The sequence below is a fragment of the Eschrichtius robustus genome, chromosome 1, assembly GCF_028021215.1.
Source record: "Eschrichtius robustus isolate mEscRob2 chromosome 1, mEscRob2.pri, whole genome shotgun sequence".
NCBI lineage: Eukaryota > Metazoa > Chordata > Mammalia > Artiodactyla > Eschrichtiidae > Eschrichtius > Eschrichtius robustus.
Window position 1 is genome coordinate 134,746,363 of NC_090824.1, and position 17,433 is coordinate 134,763,795.

Sequence of the window (17,433 nt, forward strand, 5' to 3'; positions counted from 1 at the left end):
CTTGTGAAATCCTGTCCAGGGGGCCCTGCTCCCTGGCTGGTAGTCAGAAGACCTGGGCTCAACTTCTGATCAGTTACCAGCCAAAGCCCCTGCCCCATCTCAATCCCCCACCTGTCTAAGGGGAATAGAGAACCTTGCCAAGACACCCCCTCCCCTTCGGGTGGTGATGAGCATCAAAAAGGAGGGGCTGTGGTTGACAGTTTGCCCACAGGGGCATTTCTCAAATGCCCTGGCACTGACTGTACTTTAGGACTGGATTTGCTCATGGGTAGAGTAGCTGTGGCCCACTCTCCACTCCACAGTGCCTAAGATTCTCCCATGAACACGCACTTCTTGGGCCACTGCAGTGCTGCAGACCTGCCAGAGGTGGGGGCATGTTGCCAGAGAGAAACACTGCCAGCTGCCCAAGAACAAATAGGATTATTCACAACTGTCCCTCAAGCTCAGCCCTGGGCCAGCCAGCCCCCCAAAGCAAACCCCCTGATTGCTTCCGCTCTTGAACCATCAGTACTCTGCTCATTTCCAGCCTGCTGGAAAGGCCTGAAAAGGATGAGGGAACTGGGAGGAACACAGGGCTACCTTTTCAAACTCACCCGCTGAGCCCTGGAGACTTTGGCAGAAATTAGGTATGACCTGCTGTGGTGAAGTGGGTTTGGAAATCTTTGAGAAGTCATGGCCTGCTGGATTTCGGATCCTCTGAGGCATGACTTGCCAGGCAAGATGCATTTTATTGAGTCACCCCGCTGGGGGCAGGGGCATACTCACTTCATCTTGCTTTGCCCACCACAGAACCCCTCCACCCTCTCCAAGAACCAAAGGCGACCCTCCAAGCTGGACCCTTCGATGCCCAGCTCAGAGACTAAGCTCAACAAGCTCTCTAAATCCCAGCAGACTGAGTCCTAGCAGACCTCAGTCTTGGAGCAGGCCTCCCTGTCTGTGTACTGAGGAGTCTCAGCCCCACTCCCTAAAATGACTTTATTAGACGCTGCAGGTCAGTGAGCATGCACCTCTTTCGTTGAGCAGGGCAGCCTGGGGTGCCTTAGCTTCCTCCTTCCAGACCCCACTCTGGGCCTGGGTCCTCTGCTGTAGCCCTGTAGCCTCCTGCCTGTCCCAGGAGCTACCATCTTTGGAGAGCCAAAGGCCATAGTGGACCCCAGACAGGGGGCGGGTGGGGATGGGAGAGAAGAGGCCTTCCAAAGCAGGATCCAGGGAGACAAGGCCTGTCCAGACCTCTGGAAGAAATGAGACCACCAGAGGCCAGCTGGTGTGAGAGGCTGGAACTTCCTACCTGCACCCAAACATCTATCATATCTGAAATCCCTTTTTTCAAGTTTGGTTTATCTGTTTCTTGGGAAGGGAAAGACTTGAAACCTGCCTGTAACAATCAGTTACATGTTAGTATGAAATACCCCATTTGCTAGGGCTAGGCTGAGCTGGGAATATTGTGTCTAAATATGTCTAGGGACAGAAAAGCAGATGGGGTCAGAAGAAAGAGCCCTCCACTGAGAGTTAGGAGGCCTGGCTTCTAGCTACAAGCATGTTGTGTGACCTTGGGTGACTCAAGCAACCTCTCTGGGCTTCAGTTGCCCCATCTATCCCCAAAGAGCTTAACATCCTTGACAGTAAGGCCCTTTCCAACACCAACATTTCCAAGCAAAGATGATTCAAGCCTGGAGAAAGGAGAGGAAGCAGGAAGGAGAGAGAAAGACAACAAGGAAGAGGATTGTGATGAGGAAAAGCAGAAAGGCTCCAAGAATGGATTCAGAACCTGCAGATCCTGGGAGAAGAGGCCAAGCCAGCTGGGCTGCTGTCCCTAGCGGCACTAGCCCCCCGTCTACCTGAAGAACTTAGACTTGGGTAGTCAAGGGCCAGGAAGGATCAGGTGCCTGGTCAAGTCAGGAGTCATGAAGCTCAGAGGGGGTTAAGGTGGCCGAAATTGGGACCATTGTCAGGCAGTCCAAATAATGCACCAAAGACTCTGCCTCAGTCTCCCTGCCTAATGCCCAGAGCTTGGACAAGTGGGCACGTCCCGCTGGAGCAGGAAGTTAAGGCCTGGGGAAGCCCAGAGAAGGGTCAGGTGGGGTAGAGGAAGCATGCTGTCCTCTCGTCCCCAGGGTCGGTCACCTCACGCCAGCCCCTCACCCACAGTCTCTTCACCACATCGTTCCTGGACATGCCCAAGACTCTGGCTGGACCTTGGCAGGAAGTCCTCATGACCCCGCAGGGAATTCCCACCCAGGGCTCAGCCAAGCAGAGCCCTGTACGAGCCTCCTGATAGGTGGGCCTGCCCTGGTAGCCAAGATTGGCCCACACCTCTCAGGCTGCCCTGTACTCTCAGCAGAACTCTGCCAAGTTCTTTGACCCTCTGCCTGCTGTGCCAGTAGCTCCTGGTGCAGCGGCAATAGCCCTCCACCAACTCTGCCTCACACCCAACCGGGACAGCAGGGAGGTTGATCCTGCTGGCTCCTGAGCTGCCGTAGGTGGGCGGGTCCCAGCAGAAACGGTGTCAAGTGCAGCTGCCTTGGGTTCCCCATTCACGCTCAGATCTATTTGCTGATCTGGGTCAGGGAGCATCTCTACAGGAGTGATGGATACCTTAGGGGTCAGATGGAAATGAAAACACTTTACAGAGTTCAGCCGTTTATTGCCTTCATGGGATGGGAGAAGAGGGGGAAGAGGTGGGGTGAGAGAGGGGTGCCTCGGCTGAGCGCCAACTCCATCTGGTCAGAGCTGGCCAGAAAGGAGCAGGGGTGGGGACCAAGCACTGGAGATGCGACACTTCCATGGGCCCCACCCCCTCGGGCCGTCCTCCCACACCCCTGCTAGCCTGACTGGCGGGAAGGGCAGTGCCCACCCTCTCCAATCACGCCTGGGGTGGGTCCTGGTTGAAGGGCTGGAAGACAAGGAAGATGGGCTTGTCGGGCATCAGGATGAGGTTGAATATGGTGTCCACATCACTGAGATGCTGCAATTCAACCTTGAAGTTCTCCAGAATCTGAGAAAGAGGGGTGGTGGGCTTAGGAGAGAGGCAGGGAGGGTCTGTCTCCCCCAGGCCAGGCTTATTCACCTGTGAGCAGTGCCTGTTGAGTGTGATCTGAGAGGCTCCAAGGGGTCTACTGCCAGCTCCTACTGAACCCTGCGCAGAGCCTGAACACGTCACTAGTGCTTTGTCCCCTTGGTTCGGGCTTTCACTTTGGTTTCTACAAAACCTTTCCCACCCCACCCCCATCCCATCACCACTGTGGGGAACATATGACCAGGGAGCACCAGTGGGTGGTGAGTGGATGTCCCCAGAGAGGAGACAGCAGGGAATTGTGGAGGAGGCGAGACAAAGTAATGGGAGACAGATGTTCCCAGGCTTGACTCACATGGATGAGGAAGAGGGTCATCTCGAGCTCAGCAATCCGCCGGCCCACACACTGCCGTACACCCCAGCCAAAGCCCAGGTTCCGGAAGTGGATGAGGTCCCTGTCTTTACCCAGCCACCTGGTTGGGTCAAACTTGTCCGGATTCGAGAAGAAGGCAGGGTCTCGGCCCATGGCATAGATGGCCACTTGCACCAATGTCTGGGGACACAGTGAGCAGAGGTCTGAGTAAGCCTCACCTCCTCACAGCCAGGAGCATTACCCAGCATCTGCACTCCCAGTTCCTGGCCTGGCTACCCAGCTGTGCAGCACAGGACGCTGCCCACTGTGTGACCTTGAACAAGGCCTCCCCCACTTCCCTGAGCCTCGCCCATCAAATGGGCGTGACTGAAGACACTAGGCCAGGCACGGCCCAAGGGATTGTCCTGCTCCTTTCCTCAGCGCCAGAGGGTCCCCAGAGACCCAGGCAGCCAGTGGGATCTCCCTCCTAACCCTACACTCCAGCAACACTCCAAAGACCATCACCCACTGTGTCCACCACCTCTGCCCTTCATTCGGACTTGGACCACTGCCACCAAGGACCCCACCAGCCAGCTCCAGGAAGAAAAGCAGGACAGAAGCCCCCATCGCCCCCATCTGTACGCAACTGCAAGCTGCCCCTGGCCTCGTCTGTCTGACTGACAGAGCCTGCAGCCCTCCTGCTGCACCTACCTTGGCAGGAATCATGTAATCTCGAAGAACCAAGTCATTTGCGAGGTATCTCTGTAGGGTCACGGAGATGGGGTGGAGTCTGCCAGTGAAAAGCATTCAGAAGCTGATGCCCTAAGGCCTGGACCAAGTCCTGCACCTAGCATGGCATCTCAGCCCCAGCTGCAGCACCCTGGAGGACCTGGAGGCAGGACCCTTCTCCCTATTCCCAGCTATCTTCCCCAGACTTCCCACTTCCTGCTACCAGTCTCCTTGTAACCCTGTGCGCAGGCACCACCCTGACCCTGCCCAGGGATTTGTGGGGGGTGGGGGCGACAGGCATAGGTGGTGGCGGGCTTGCCTCAGTGTCTCCTTGATACTAGCTTTGAGGAGTGGGACCAATTGCAGCATCTTGCTTGTGTCTCCCTGGGCCTGGCGCCGGGCATTCAGGACCTCCTCCCGCAGCATGTCTTGCACATTCAGGCTGCGTGCCATCTCATACAAGTGCCATTGCAATGTCATGGATGTCTGGCAGGGAGTGTGAGGGTACAGAAAACCAAGAGGACAGGTCACTCCTGGGGCACCTAGACCCAGGCTAAATTTTCGTTGCCAAACACCTCTCCCCACCCCTCTCCCAGTATCCAGAAACCACCATCCACAAAAAGCAAAACACAACTCAGAAGGCAAACGTCCAAGAAACCTTTCTTGTGGCCCAGGCAGGAATGTTTGGGGCAGCACTTGTCCCTACCCTCCCCCCTCATGTCACCAGAGCCCACCCAGCTCCCCAGCCAGCAGAGGGTCATCCACATAGCTAATGCCTTCTTCCAAAGGACTCCAGAGGCCCTAAGAGGCCAAATCCTACTTCTGTAACAGTTGTACTCCTGAATGATTGCCATTCATCTTGAAATGCCTGTTAAATGACCAGCCCTCTCCCCAGTAGAACTTCCCCCTAAGCTTAGCATCTGCCTATAGCAGCATAGCATAAAGTGAGGTTCAAAAATGCTGAAACCAGAACAACCAGACCTGTTTTCTATCAGTATTGCAATTAGCACGTGGTATATACTGAGATTAACCAGCTAATCTCAGTATTAGCCCAAGGTCGTGACTGTTAACTTTCACTGAAGGTATGAGTGACCCTCATCAAGCCCCACAGTTCAGATTCCTCAGTGGTGGGACCCTGGGCTGGAACAGCCCTCTGCCCTAGGGCTAGGACACGAGTTGTTGGCATATTATCTAACCAAGGACCATATTTTGGTCCAAGAGGTTCGGACATGCTCCTTCTTCCTCCCAGCAGAAAGAATTGTGAAAAAATGCCATCCAGTCACTTCCTGGCTTGAAATCCTTGCCTGGCTCCCTGGAGTCCCCAGATCAAGTCCAGAGGCTCTGACCGGACCCATGGACCCCCTCCAACACTTGCCTGTTGCTCCCAGCCCACCGCCACCTCTCTCCAACATGCTCCTCATGCTGTAGCCACACGGAGCTACACACAGCTCCTGAAGCCCAGAAATCTTCCTCATGCTGCTCCCTTTTCCTACAATTCCCTTCCCCAACCTAGGAAGCAAGCGTGTACTCCTTCCTCAAGGCTCAGATCAAATGCATGTATTTGTCTCAGTACTTCCAAGGTTTGACACAGAATGGGTACTCAGGAGATACTTGTTTAATAAGGTAGTCAACTAAGTTACTAGCTGTGTGACCTTGACGAAGTTCCTTAACCTCTCTGTGCCCCAGGTTCCTCATCTAAAAAAGGGTTGTTTGTGAATCCTAAATGAGTTAACCCATGTGAAAAGCTTAGGACCCTGCCTGCCATATAGTACTCACTTAATAAATGTTACCTAAGAATAATAGCTGCTTTGGTGCAGGTGAGCTTTTTTCAGAGATCTCTTCTACATGACTGACAATGAACAACTATATTTAAAATATGCTCAAAGGCTCCATCTGCAGCCCAGGGACGGAAACGCCTCCATTAGAGCACAATGTAAATATGATACCTAGGAAATCAAGTTATTCACCTAAGCATGACACGTGCTTCTCCCCAGGCCTGAAATGCTATTCCTCCTCTCTCCTCCTGGCAACAAGAGGAAAGACAAATTGATTTTACTCTATGGAACACTCTCCCTGTCCTACAAGGCCATGTTAGTCTCTCCCTTCTTCTCAGCGTTGTCAGTACCTGGTACCTGCCTCATCATCCAGCCCTATAATACGGTGAGGTAGTCATCTGTGTCCGTGCTACCTCCTTGTCATGGGCTGAATTGTGTCTCTCCCAAATTCATATGTTGAAGTCCTAACCCCCAGCACCTCACAATGTGACTGTATTTGGAGATAGGGCCTTTAAAAAATAGGTAATTAAGGTAAAATGAGGTCATGTGGGTGGGCCCTAACTGAATAGGACTGGTGTCCGTATAAGAAGAGAAGGAAGACCATGTGAAGATGTAGGAAGAAGACGGCCATCAATAAGCCAAGCAGAGGGGCCTCAGAAGAAAACAACCCTACTGACACCTTGATCCAGAACTGTGAGACAATATATTTCTGTGGTTTAAACCACCCAGTCTGTGGTACTTTGTCATGGCAGTCCTAGCAAGCTAATATACTCTTCCTCTCTGAGCCATCTGGGAGATTTGAAGTCTACTATATTCACCTTTATAGTCTCACTGCCCAAATCATAACTAATAACCACGAAACACTAAAGAATTAACCCTCACCATCACATTAGCTTCAGAAAGTTTAAGGTATTGGAAAAAGGGATGGCACATAAGATAAAGAAGTTTTGACTTTCAAGAACAGAAGTTTCTGGGGCTTCCCTGGTGGCGCAGTGGTTAAGAATCCGCCTGCCAATGCAGGGGACACGTGTTCGAGCCCTGGTCCGGGAAGATCCCACATGCTGCGGAGCAGCTAAGCCCACGAGCCACAACTACTGAGCCCGTGCACGCTAGAGCCCGTGCTCCACAACAAGAGAAGCCACCGCAATGAGAGGCTTACGCACTGCAACGAACAGTAGCCCCCCTCGCCGCAACTACAGAGAGCCCGCGCACAGCAACGAAGACCTGACACAGCCAAAAATTAATTAATTAATTAATTAATTAATTAATTATTTTTAAAAAAAGGACTTGGCCATCCAGGACCTTTAAAAAAAAATAAAGAACAGAAGTTTCTGGGGTATTGTTCGGCCTCTGGGAGACAGCACAGATGATGCCTTCAGACATCAGGGGCAGCTTTTCTGAGGTCCTGCCTTCCTTCCTGACTCGGAGTGAGCTGTGTCACCCACGTGTGCCTAGTCACTCCCTCCTCAGAGGCAAAGAAAAAATGGTGGATCAGCCGCAAGGCATGCTCCATGCATGACCAGCTTGACCTCACCCTCCTAGGAGATTAGTATCTGGGAAGTAGAGTCAGGAGAGGGAGATGGACCCCACATGGACAGGGTTTCAGACAGCGAGGCAGGCTGGTGGGAGGGGGCATAGGGGCACAGGAAGGGACAGGATATGCCCCTACAGCCACCTCACTGTGTCCTCACCGTGTCCACGCCCCCTGCAAGCATCTCCGTAATGTTGGCCTTGACGTCCTCAGAGAGCAGCTTCTCATTTCCCAGGAGGCGGTAGAGGATACCTGGGTAATTGGTGAACTCTCTTTTCCGTCTCAGGTCCCAGTAGAAGTTCTCGGTGTATTTTTCAGCTGTGGGGCAGGAAGAAAGAAAATAGAGTGAGGCCAGGACTTCCCTGGTGGTCCATTGGTTAAGAATCTGTATTTCCACTGCAAGGGACACAGGTTCGGTCCCTGGTTGGGGAACTAAGATCCCGCATGCTGTACCATGCGGCCAAAAAAAACAAAAAAAAATAGAGTGAGGCTCTCTGCAGAGGGGAGGGGAGGAGCACGATATCTGGTGGGAGGCGGTACAGGGGCTTTGGGATTCTAGAGCCCTGCACTTTCTAGGCTGCCGCCTTTCTGAGCAGCCCTCTCTGCTAAATCCTCCATATCTGTTGTTTTGATTTATTGACCACAGCTCTTCGGGGTAAGTGCTATCATCCCCATTTCACAGATAAGGAAACAGAAGTCCATCTAAGATAATGACTTGCCCAAGGTCACAAGGGTGTCAGGGGCAGGGGCAGGATTTGACTCCAGGCCTGGCATCTTCACCACATCCCAGTCAGCCTTCTCCACCCTTTACCAATCTCTCTCACCAAAGTCCTACTCTGTCACCAAGCACAGCTGTGTCTGAAATACTGGTCCTTAACCCATGTTGGGAATCACGGGCTCCTTGGAAGAATATGATGGGCCTCTTAAATCCTCTTTCTCCAGAAAAATCTAATCATCCCCATTAGCCAGCCTTCAGCCCACCATATTCAGGGGTTCCTGGGCCTTCCTGATGCCCACCCCTGCTGACCAGAGGGTGGGTTTTCTACATGGCAAGCCAGTGCTCATTGACATAACTTGGGACAAAGAGGCAGGCTGAGATCTGGGGCTTCCAGCTGACATTCTCTCTCCCTCTGTCTCTTTCTCCCCACTCCCCCAAACCTCATCCCCGCCAACCCAGGCCTGGATTTCCCATCTCCTGAGGTAGACAGCGCTCTCCTGTCCCCCACATATGGCTGCCCAGGATACAACCCTCACCTTTATTGAAAATTATGTCCCATGCGGCTACATGGTCTCTCCAGGTCTTGGTCCTGAACAGACGGAAAAGGTCTGGAGGGAGGTTGAGCATGGGGACACTGGTGTGGAACATCTGGTAGACGGCATCAATGAACTTCTGGGCCTCAGGGTCCACTACTTCCTCCAGCATCCCCAGGCGCTCCCCAAACATGACATTGGTGATGGCTGCAGGGGAAGCAAGGTTGAGGAATCTCTTCCAACCCGACCATCTGAGAGCCTCTGCTCCCAGGAAACCATCCCTCCCAACACATAAGAGCCCCTGCACCCAACCTCAGCTTCCTTCAGTAAAGAAACTGAGGCCTGAGTCCCAAAGGGCTAAAATTTCAGGGCTAAGGAAAACTGCCTTTCTGGAGGCCAGTCAGGTCCTTCAGAGGGTCATGTGGCGACCCTAAAAAGGGATCACTTGAGTGAGAAGCAGAGCCTCCAGCCCAGGCTGGGATGAAACTGCTCTGCCCCTCTTTCCCCAGCACCGCCAGCAGCCTCTCGGCTTTCCTCCTGGAAAGAGAGGTTTCTCATCTATAATTGACCAAAGTGGCTAAATACTTCCTGAAATATGTCAGATGGGTGCCTGGGGGACATCAATCCCTGGTAATTGGCCATCCAGGGCCCACTCTGGCTGGACATAAGAAGACACAACAACTCCAAGGTTTTCCTACCTCCTGGGTCAGGAATCTGAATGCTGATTTCATGCCAAACTCTGGGTACTCCAAATCTCCTGAAGTGACCACATGAGCCCCCATCAAGCCACAGGGCCTTTGCATGTGCCTGTTTCCTCTGCCTACACTGTCCAACCTCCTTATTCCATCTGGATAACTCTTACACATCCTCCAATACCCTGTTCGGATTAACCCAACCTGCCCCTTCCCTCCCAGACCTCAAAGGGAAGGTCTCCGTCCCAGGAGAGGGAGATTTGCGGAATGAAGGGCCAACCAAGCCAAGCCTGGCTTTTGGAGGAAAGTGGCAATAGGGACCTACATTTTAGAGACTCTTGCCCCCATAGCATGAATCAGATGAGAGCGTGCAGCTCACCCTGGGTGGCTGATGGCAGAGAATGTGTTCAGCGGCTCATCTCAAGCCAATCCCGACACTTCTTCAGGCTCTGTGTTGGGTCTCTAGGTGGGACGCTGGGTTCTCCCACCCCCAAGACTGTGGCCAGGTAGGTTCAAGCCCCTTACACTCAAAGGCGAAGCGAAACAGGTCTTCCCTGATGTCCCCTGAGAACTTTCCAGAGCCCTGCTGCTTGATGCGCCTGTGCAGGACGCCGACGAAGTCCTGAGACACTGGGTTCAGCAGGGGAATGAAGTTCTTTATGGCCTCTGGAGCCATCACCTCCGTGTTCAGGACCAACCGGTCTTTCTTCCAAGCTCCTGCCTTCCTGAGAAAACATGGGCCCTCGGGCCCTCATGGTCACAAACCCCAGGCCTGGCAAACACAGAGGGGGCTGACTTGGCTCTCCCAGGAGGCTGAGCCACAGCTCAGAGCCCAGCACTCACATCCACATGCTCCTCTGCCCTCACCTCCTCCCAGCTTCTGCCTGGCCTGGGCGGGGCAGCGGGGACAGAAGTGGGGAGGTGTGTGACAGGAAAAAAAGAGGCTGAAGGAGAACAAAACCCCAACCCTGCTCTACTCTCTCTGCTGCTGCTGCTTCAAGCCAGGAAATCATATTCTTAGAGCCTTTAAGCAACTTTCAAACCCTCTAGTCTTTGCCTCTGCTACAGGCCTGCCCTCCTCACCACTTCCCCTTGCTCCTGGTCAATCTCACCTCCTACCATTCAAGGGCCCCTCTACATCCCCTTTTCTGACCCCTGCACAGACACAATTGACCAACCTCTGCACCCCCAACACGTCCCATTACTCACATTGGTGGGGAATCTCAGGTGCCCAGAATAGGGTTAATGCCCATTCTTATTCTCAGCTTATGGCCCATTCTTGAAAATAAATCCATGCAAAGCGCTCTTTGTCGTTTTGGGGCTTTGTTTGTTTACAAGAATGTTATTATAAACTCACCACCCAGCAGAAAAACTGGGAACGTGACAATAACTTACAGATGCCCACCTGGTCCTCCCACATCCTGCCCCCCCGGCTAAGGGGACCACCAACTTGAATCCCTTGTTTGCTTTTGTATATGGTTTTATCTGGCCAACATGTATTTCTAAAACATACTTTTTAAAAATGTATACTTGTTTTCAACTTCTTATAAAAGCTGTCATGATTTGCTCTGTTCACTCAATTTTATATTTCTAGGTATCAGCTGTATTGTTGTGAGTCACTGAGTCTGTTCTTTTTGACTGGGGTGTGCCACTGTCATCCATTCATGCTCCTGTTGGGCATTTAAGTGGTTTCCAGGTTTCTGCTATTATGAACAACCGTGTTGCAAACATTCTAGTACATGTCCGCCTCGGGGGGCAGGATATTCTTTGGAGTATATCCTTGAGAGCAGAACGGCTGCATTATAAGCATGTGAATATTCAACTGCAGGAAGTAATGTCCAACCATTTTCCAAAGTGGTGGCATCAGTTTCCAGCCCCACTAGCAAGCTATGAGCGTTCTGGTTGCTCTATATCCTCACCAACACTTGCTATGGTCACATTTTAAATTTTTGATGAGCAATTTGGTGGAAAACGGTACCTATTACATTTAAATACACTGATTTGTTCATGTTTCTCACTGTTCCTTTAGGCTATAAGGGACTCACAGTGGCAGGGCCCTGCCCTACTTGTGACTCAGAACCCAGCACAAGGACTGGTACATAGTAGGCACTCAGTAAAATGGGACTTAATGAATGAACCAGTAAATGAGAACTTTTCAGGTCTTTAATTACTCAGCAAGATCTTCTGCCTGACCATGTCGCTGAAGGTTGGCAGGGCAGTTCACCATCCCCATCATCTGTTTTATGGAGGCAGGAAGATGACAGGGATTTGTCTAGAGGCCCCCGCTAGAAAGAAAGGGCAGGGCCCGCATGGCCCCAGCCCCTCACCCCCAGCTTCTGCTCTCACCACAGCTGCCCAGCATCTCCCTCCAGCCCCTGGGAGTTGGCCCAAGACTCACTTCAACAGGACCCCGATGGGTTTCTGGTAATACTGGTGATAGGCAACCCAGGGTGGGATGTTGTATCGTTCTGGGTTGGGTCCCTCGAACTTAAAGAGAAGGGCCACATCTTCAGGGTCGATGATATAAACTGACTCCAAATTGCCGAGCTTCTCTCTGGAGGGGCAGAGAAGGGGTGCTGTGATGTAAGGTTTTGAGGAGAGCCACACACAGCCTGGGCAATCAGGACACAGGTCTCGGTTCGTCTGTAACCACCTTGCGGCTGACAGCGCAGAGCAGACAGGCCTGGGAGTGGACCCCGTTCCGCAGCCTCCTCGCTGTGTGACCTAAGTCTCTTACCCTCTCTGAGTCTCAGTTTCCTCAGTGGAGATAAATGCAGTACCTGTCTTACAGGATTGCTGAAGGGTAAGATGATATGAAGTCTATGGGTGTGATTCCCGTTAGACATTCTATAAGTGACAGCTTCGTGCTTATCTTATCATCGCAGTGGCTCCTGCCTACCTCAGCACATCCCCAAGACTTACCCAGGGCCTTCCATGGACCATCAGGTCCTCCACGTTCATTCTTCCTGTGTGTCCGCACTCTCAGCACCCTCCACCCTCTCACCCAGGCAGAGCTCAGAAACATGGCACCTTCGTAGCAGCTTGGAGTGACCCCCTGTACTGAAGTGACTCCGTAGCTTGCCAGGCAGGCCAGGCACCGGGCCAGGCCATCCCTTCTAGGCTCTAGGATTGACGTTCTGGGAGTGGCTGCCCTGCCCCCTGGAATCAGATGTCCAGCAAAGCACCTTGTCGCTATTAAAACAAAACTACAGTAAAACATCAGACCCCGGGTGTAAATATACCTCGAAGCACTTTGCAGATAGTATTAAAGCACAGCCGTTGTGAAACAACAGAAAATTCTACTTCTCACTTGCATCTGCCTTTTGCATAAGAAAGTTAATTCAAGATACCCTTTAAAAAAAAAATGGTCATGAGGAACCTAGGGGCAAGACGGGAATAAAGATACAGACCTACTAGAGAATGCACTTGAGGACATGGGGAGGGGGAAGTGTAAGCTGGGACAAAGTTAGAGAGTGGTAGTATATATATGGACATATATACACTACCAAATGGAAAATGGATAGCTAGTGGGAAGCAGTCGCATAGCACAGGGAGATCAGCTCGGTGCTTTGTGACCAGCTAGAAGGGTGGGATAGGCAGGATGGGAGGGAGGCAGACGCAAGAGGGAAGAGATATGGGGATATATGTATACGTATAACTGATTCACTTTCTTATAAAGCAGAAACTAACACACCATTGTAAAGCAATTATACTCCAATAAAAATGTTAAAAAAAAGGAATTAAATATATTATTAAGTTCTTAGAGTAAAATAGCAAAATAAAAGATACTTATTTCTAAAGAAAAAAAAAAAGATACACTTCAAGGTAAAATATCGTGTAACATACAGGTATAAGCCAAATTCTCATTCTCTCTCTCTCCTCCCTCCCTCCCCTCTCTTCCTCCCTCTTCCTGGAGAAAGGAGAGGGAGGGGGAAGGGGGAAGGGAAGGACGGGGAGATGGAAAGAGCACTGCTTTAACCACTGACCCACAGAGCCTAGGCCTACCTTCCCCAAGTCTCCTTGGCGAGCCATGGCCTCCTTTTTTTTTTTTCTTGAATTTTATTTTTATTTTTTTATACAGCAGGTTCTATTAGTGATCTATTTTATACATATTAGTGTATATATGTCAATCCACGGCCTCCTAGAAAATCCTGTCAGTGTTTTCCCAGCTGCCACACGGCCTCAAACCACTGACTCCATTAAAAAAAAAAGCTAAGCAAAGTCCTTGAACTGCTATTGTTATTATCACTTCCACCTCTGGGAACCTAGCCCAAGGCAGCTATCTGACATCAGACAATGATGCCTGATGGATGAGAATGTTCATAGCAAAAAAATGGAAAAGGATGTTTAATAGCAAAAAAAAAAACAAACCTAGAGTGGACTAAATGTCCACTTTAAAGAACTGGCTAAAAAAATATGCCTTATGCATACTATGGGCTACTATGCTGCCTTTTCAAATTATCTTAAAGTGAGAAAAGAGAAAAGAAGTCCTCCATACATTGCTATAGGACAATGCCAAACAGCATATAAATATATTCACATTCTGAATGGAACATAAACATTATCAAAACTGAGATTGTATCTGATTTAAATTTTTCTAAATTGTTTGATAAAGAACACGAACAGCCTTGTATTAAGGAAAAGTCCACAAAACTTGTCTTTTAAATTCCTCACGTTCATTTAGAAGTTTGTTATTTCAAGGCTATAGTTAGAATAGTGACACACTGAACTGGAAGTTAGACAATCAGGGTTCCAGCCTTGGCTTTGCCCTGATGAGCGGTGTGACCTTGGTAAGACCCTTCTCCTCTCCGGGCCTCAGTTTTCCCATCTGTAAATTGGGGATAATAGCACCAACTTCAAGGACATGTGCCAAGGCTCAGATGAAAGTGAGTCAGAAAATAGAAAGGGGTTTTATAAAATAAAGAGTTCCTACAGGGACTAGGAGAAGGAAGGAGGAGGAGGGGAGGAAGAAACGGATAACGAGAGAGCTCCATGAAGTGAGGTTGGGGATAGAGACCTGGAAGAGAGAGAAAGAGACAGACAGACAGACAAGGAAGAGAGACTCAGGATCAAACTTCTCCCAAGCCTGACATTCAGCCTGGCGGGGGGCGGGGGGCGGGGGCGGGTGGCAGGGCGGCGCCCTGCCTCCAGCCAGCTATAAACAAGGCACTTAAGACTTCAAAAGGCATTGTGGGAGAGGGAGGAAGTGACCCTGACGAGTGAGCAGCTGGTCCCCTACACAAACTAGCCTCCTCCCCCAGCCCACCTATCCAACCAGCTAACATGGCCTACGATGCCCTTTCCCCATCTCGACCCTTTCACTTAAAGTAAAAGTAAAGTATTGTCCCTCCTGGTGTCCCCTTCCTGCCCTCAACCACCACCTTCACCACCTCCCATCCCCCTCACCTATGCTCTCAGCAAAGAACCCAGGTGTGTCTTGAAGCCCACCCACCTTAGAAACTGCTAGACCAGAACAAGTGAGGCCTCCCACCAAGGGCAGCCCCCAGGCCCCACCCCCATCCCAGGGCAAGAAGGTGGGGTACACAGTGGTCAAAAGACCAAAGGCCCTTCCTCCTGGCAGGAAGCTAGGCAGATGCCTGGGGAAAGAGGGGCTCCAGCCAGGCCTAGTGGAAGGGACAAAATCAGCTGCTCCAGAGCTGCACAGGGCCAAGGGGCGAGGCCAGCGCCCCAGCAGGACAGGATTCTAGCTGAGTGACCAGGGCAAGAATCCTAACCTCTCTGAACTTCATTCTCTTCTGATAACAGGGATGATAAACTTACCTTGCAAGGCGTCCTGCAGAAAATGGATGCAGAGAGGCATTTGTCAGGGCTTGTTCTCTTAGCATTCCCACCTCCCTAAAGTTTCAAAGGGTATAGGACCTAGGGACTGTTGAGGCCTCAGGGCTGGGAAGTGAACCCACTGTCTGGGAAGCCTTATCCCTTCTCCTGCCACCCCCAGGCAGGAAGAAATAAAGTCAGAGGTGAACAAAAGCCTGGAATGGGAGGGCAGACCATGCGAGGAGAGGGGAGCACAGCAGGGCTGCCCTATCCCACCAGCCCCCAACCTCTGCCAGGCTTACCTGTAAATGGGGCCGTACTTCTGGAAGTTCTGGACGTGGTGATAGTGGATTTTCTGTGAGCCCTTCTCCCTCCAGAAACGGTATAGGTTAAGCCAGCCATTGTCACCAGGGGTGGGGATCTCGTTGAAGGGGCGAGCGGTTTTAGTGGAGATGCCGGCTCCCTCTCCAGTGCCCACCCTGGGATGCCCCAGGCCCTCCCGCGGGGTGCTCAGGAGGGGCTGGCAGCCTCTGACCAGGACTGAGTGGAGGGGAAGCCCCCTGGCCAGCATGCTGCCCCTACAACTGCTCCTCCTGCAGCAGGGCCTGACGAGGTGACTCTGGCCCTAGGCCCCTGGGGCCCAGCTTATAACCACCAGCTCAAGGTTAAGCGAGAAGCTGACAAAGCGGTCAGCCTCCCTCCTCCTCCTGCTGGCTCCAGCCCGCATAGCCCCTCCCAGACTCGGGTACTGTAAAGAAAGAATGCTGTCCACCATTCCAGTTCTACAAAGATCAAGCCATTAGCCACTGCGGTCACCCACCTGAGGGGAACCCCTCAGTGCACCCTGAGGGAGACTCCAGGATGAAGAAAAACAGGAAGCATTTGGATTATACTGGCCCCTAGAGAGTTACGATGTATATCTAAGGAAAAATTTCCATGACCCCCGGATTCTTGCACCTTCCCCTACATAGAAAAGCACTAAAAGCATTAACTTGAGACGCCTGTTGTTTGTGATTAGCGGTAATCTTTTCATGTTAGGCTACATGGTTTTTTTCCAGCAAAAAGTTCATATAAATCGTGGCTTCTCCCTTACTTCTCTGGAGCAGACCCTCAGAGCTATCTGAAAGGCTGTCTCCTAGGCAATAGTCCTGTAGCAACACTTGCCACCCCAAAATGTCTCTTTGGGATGCAGATTATTTCAAGATGAAAACAATCAAGGCCCAAACGACTTGGGTAGCAACACTTGCCACCCCAAAATGTCTCTTTGGGATGCAGATTATTTCAAGATGAAAACAATCAAGGCCCAAAAGACTTGGGAAGAAACTGACCTTCCCTTTAACCGCCTGAAGAAGTTAGATAGAGGGCCTGTTTCAGGAATCACCAGAGACATCGGCAAAGAATATGGGCTACGTGTGGTGGGGGAATCTTACAGACCAGAGGCCACCTTGCACCCCATAGTCTCTGCATGGCCAGCAAACATTTATTTACCAAACATTTCCTTTCCCATCTCCACGTCCCTTCAAAGTCCTAAACCCCTACCTCCGGCATCCTCTTTTGTCTCCAGCTGAAGATGGTGCTTAAGGTGACATTTTCAGCTATTTTGGCGAGTTAGTTTTTCTGAGTCTCTCCCATGTATGTGTGTTATTTTTCTTTTTTTAAAGATTTATTTATTTATTTATTTTGGATATGGACCAATTTTAAAGTCTATATTGAATTTGTTACAATATTGCTTCTGTTTTATGTTTTGGTTTTTTTGGCCACAAGGCATGTGGGATCTTAGCTCCCCAACCAGGGATCGAACCTGCAGCCCCTGCACTGGAAGGCGAAGTCCTAACCACTGGACCACCAGGGAAGTCCCTAGGTGTGTTATTAAATTTTGTTTTATTTTCTTCTGATGAGACATCAGTCTCATGTCAATTTCATTCTTAGACCAGCCAGAAGAACCTAGAAGGGTAGAGGAAAACGTCTTCCTCCCCAACAGGTGGCAACGAGGGTGGGATGCAACTTTACTGGCTGGACGCTACTCACTCCAAAGCTGCTACAGTTAAGAGACCCTGGGATAACTGACGAAAGGCCCCAGAATGTAAGAATTCTTACTATGTCAGTCTCCCGGATCTCTGCCTTCAGGGTCTGCTGGAAACGAGACTGGTGAGTTTTTCTCTTTTCTAAAATAGATTAGCTGGAGAAAATATCTGTGGGCAGCTCCTTGGATTGGGTAACTCTTGGTTTGAAATTTGGCAGGGTACGCTTGCTTTGTTGATTCTTCTGCTCCCAGAAATGGTCACTGTTTTCCTTTGTCTCTGTGTTTGGTG

The 17,433-nt window shown here is 50.9% G+C and overlaps 2 protein-coding genes across 2 annotated transcripts in view; one reads left to right on the forward strand and one right to left on the reverse strand.

Moving 5' to 3' along the window:
* CCDC33 (coiled-coil domain containing 33) overlaps positions 1–1,001 on the forward strand; it is a 116,113-nt gene extending 115,112 nt beyond the window's left edge. The window contains 1 exon segment of the mRNA XM_068541939.1: positions 790–1,001. Within this exon segment, the coding sequence (XP_068398040.1) occupies positions 790–903 (114 nt within the window). The 3' untranslated portion in view covers positions 904–1,001.
* A 1,707-nt stretch (positions 1,002–2,708) lies between these two features.
* On the reverse strand, positions 2,709–15,692 carry CYP11A1 (cytochrome P450 family 11 subfamily A member 1). The gene is made up of 9 exons (XM_068537040.1): positions 15,424–15,692; positions 11,742–11,897; positions 9,869–10,068; positions 8,655–8,858; positions 7,561–7,718; positions 4,414–4,580; positions 4,077–4,155; positions 3,369–3,566; positions 2,709–2,995 (listed from the first exon to the last, which is right to left on the reverse strand). Exons 1-9 carry the CDS (start codon positions 15,690–15,692, stop codon positions 2,864–2,866), a joined length of 1,563 nt encoding a protein of 520 aa, XP_068393141.1. The 3' UTR covers positions 2,709–2,863.
* Positions 15,693–17,433: the final 1,741 nt, after the last annotated feature.

What these genes read in the sequence shown, in the direction of transcription:
- CYP11A1 (XM_068537040.1), bottom strand. Translation starts at nt 15,692, where the DNA reads ATGCTGGCCAGGGGGCTTCCCCTCCACTCAGTCCTGGTCAGAGGCTGC. An exon ending in GGACATAATTTTCAATAAAG is followed by an intron (nt 7,719 to 8,654) that starts GTGAGGGTTGTA and finishes CCTGCCCCACAG; the next exon opens with CTGAAAAATACACCGAGAAC. An exon ending in TTGCAGGGGGCGTGGACACG is followed by an intron (nt 4,581 to 7,560) that starts GTGAGGACACAG and finishes ACTCCCTGCCAG; the next exon opens with ACATCCATGACATTGCAATG.